The 1,488-nt window shown below is 47.6% G+C and overlaps 1 protein-coding gene across 1 annotated transcript in view; it reads right to left on the bottom strand.

Moving 5' to 3' along the window:
• Window positions 1–257, bottom strand: part of LOC123189736 (uncharacterized) — a 4,222-nt gene extending 3,965 nt beyond the window's left edge. Inside the window, exon 1 of the mRNA XM_044602213.1 lies at window positions 19–257. Within this exon, the coding sequence (XP_044458148.1) occupies window positions 19–95 (77 nt within the window). The 5' untranslated portion in view covers window positions 96–257. The remainder of the gene's footprint in view (window positions 1–18) is intronic.
• Between the last annotated feature and the right edge of the window lie 1,231 nt (window positions 258–1,488).

Raw genomic sequence — 1,488 nt, 5'->3', positions numbered from 1 at the left:
GGGGGGGGGCAAACATACTTGTTGGCGAGGCCCTCGACGAGGAACTCGTTGACGACGTAGCTCAGCGCCCTGCTGAAGATGCCGCCGCCGGCCATGGCGAAATGGTGGAGCGCGGAAACTTCGCGAAGGGGGCGGAAGCAGGCGACTGGTCAATTGGAACGGCGTTTTGATGCGATGCGACACTCGTAAGAATAGCAGTCTCTTTAACCTTCTTTTTTTTTAGGCAAAGCAGTCCCATTTGGCAGGTTTGGGATACGTTTTTATGCTCACTCGCAGGTGATTGAACCAGACCTGGCCATATGGCCCGAGCTACGCGGCCCAGGCCAAATGCTCCTTTGGGAGCCCTCCAAGGGTCATTTGGGTGGAATAAGACTGCGTCACTTGACGCACACTTAAAACCATCACATGCTTGTGTTTTGGATGCTCCTTTTGATGTAATTTTTTAAATTTTTCGCACGCGTTTTCTGCTTTGTACATGTTTATTTTTCTATTTTTTATTTTTTCGGTTTTTACCGGTCTTTCTTAGCTTTTGGAAAAAAATTAAAAAAAAATACACAAACAAACGTGTTTTTTTCTTCTGCAAAAGGTACAGATTTGCTTTCACGAGAGATACGGTTGCGCCTCTTGAAAACAGAAAAACACATTTTTTCCTTCCCGCGTTTAGCACGGCTGTCGTGGAATTGTCACGGCAGATGTCCTTAGTGTCAGGACTTAGTCGCAAGGCCAACACATCTATGTGGTAGCTTGAGAGGGGTTGAGCGGAATCAAGAGACGCAACACAAAAGAAGGATTTAGACAGCTTCGGGCCCCGGGAAACATCATCTGGTAACAACCCTACATGCTGTTTGTGGCTAGGTCTCATTATGCTCACGATGGAGTCGCCGGTAAACCGGCTCTTTGTGTCTAGCCCTAGAGATTGTTTCTTCTTGCTTGTCCCTCTTTGGGGAGCCCTGCCCCTCCTTATATAAGTTGAAGGGGCGGGTTACATGTAGAGTCCAACTCGGACTTAAGACTTAACTATTCTGACTTCTCTTTACGGGCTTCTTAACATCTTGGGCTTCATAACGTCTCGGGCTTCATAACCCCTGGCAACCCAGTTATCACTGTAATCCGGTTTAAGATGGTTTGCCGGTTTAGTCTGCTGGTTTAAGATGATCTGCCGGTTTATGATGATCTGCCGGTTTATGATGGTCTGCTATGTTGTCATCTGACTTAACTCTTGCCCGGTTATCATCTGACTTAACACTTGCCAGTTTACCACCTGCCTTAACACTTGCTGGTTTACCACCTGCCTTAACACTTGCCGGTTTACCACCTGCCGGTTTACCGTCCGTCTTAGCCATCTGTCTTAATTGTCTGCCAGTTTACCATCCGCCGGTTTACCAAGTCCCAGCCGGGTTATGACTCCGGTCGGGTCATTACCGCGGGGTATATCCCCGACAACGGCCGTGTCTCTCAGAAACGGAAAAAACATGTTTTTTTTCTTAT

This window comes from Triticum aestivum, chromosome 2A, assembly GCF_018294505.1.
Source record: "Triticum aestivum cultivar Chinese Spring chromosome 2A, IWGSC CS RefSeq v2.1, whole genome shotgun sequence".
Taxonomy (NCBI): domain Eukaryota; kingdom Viridiplantae; phylum Streptophyta; class Magnoliopsida; order Poales; family Poaceae; genus Triticum; species Triticum aestivum.
This window is presented reverse-complemented; position numbering and strand designations above follow the sequence as displayed.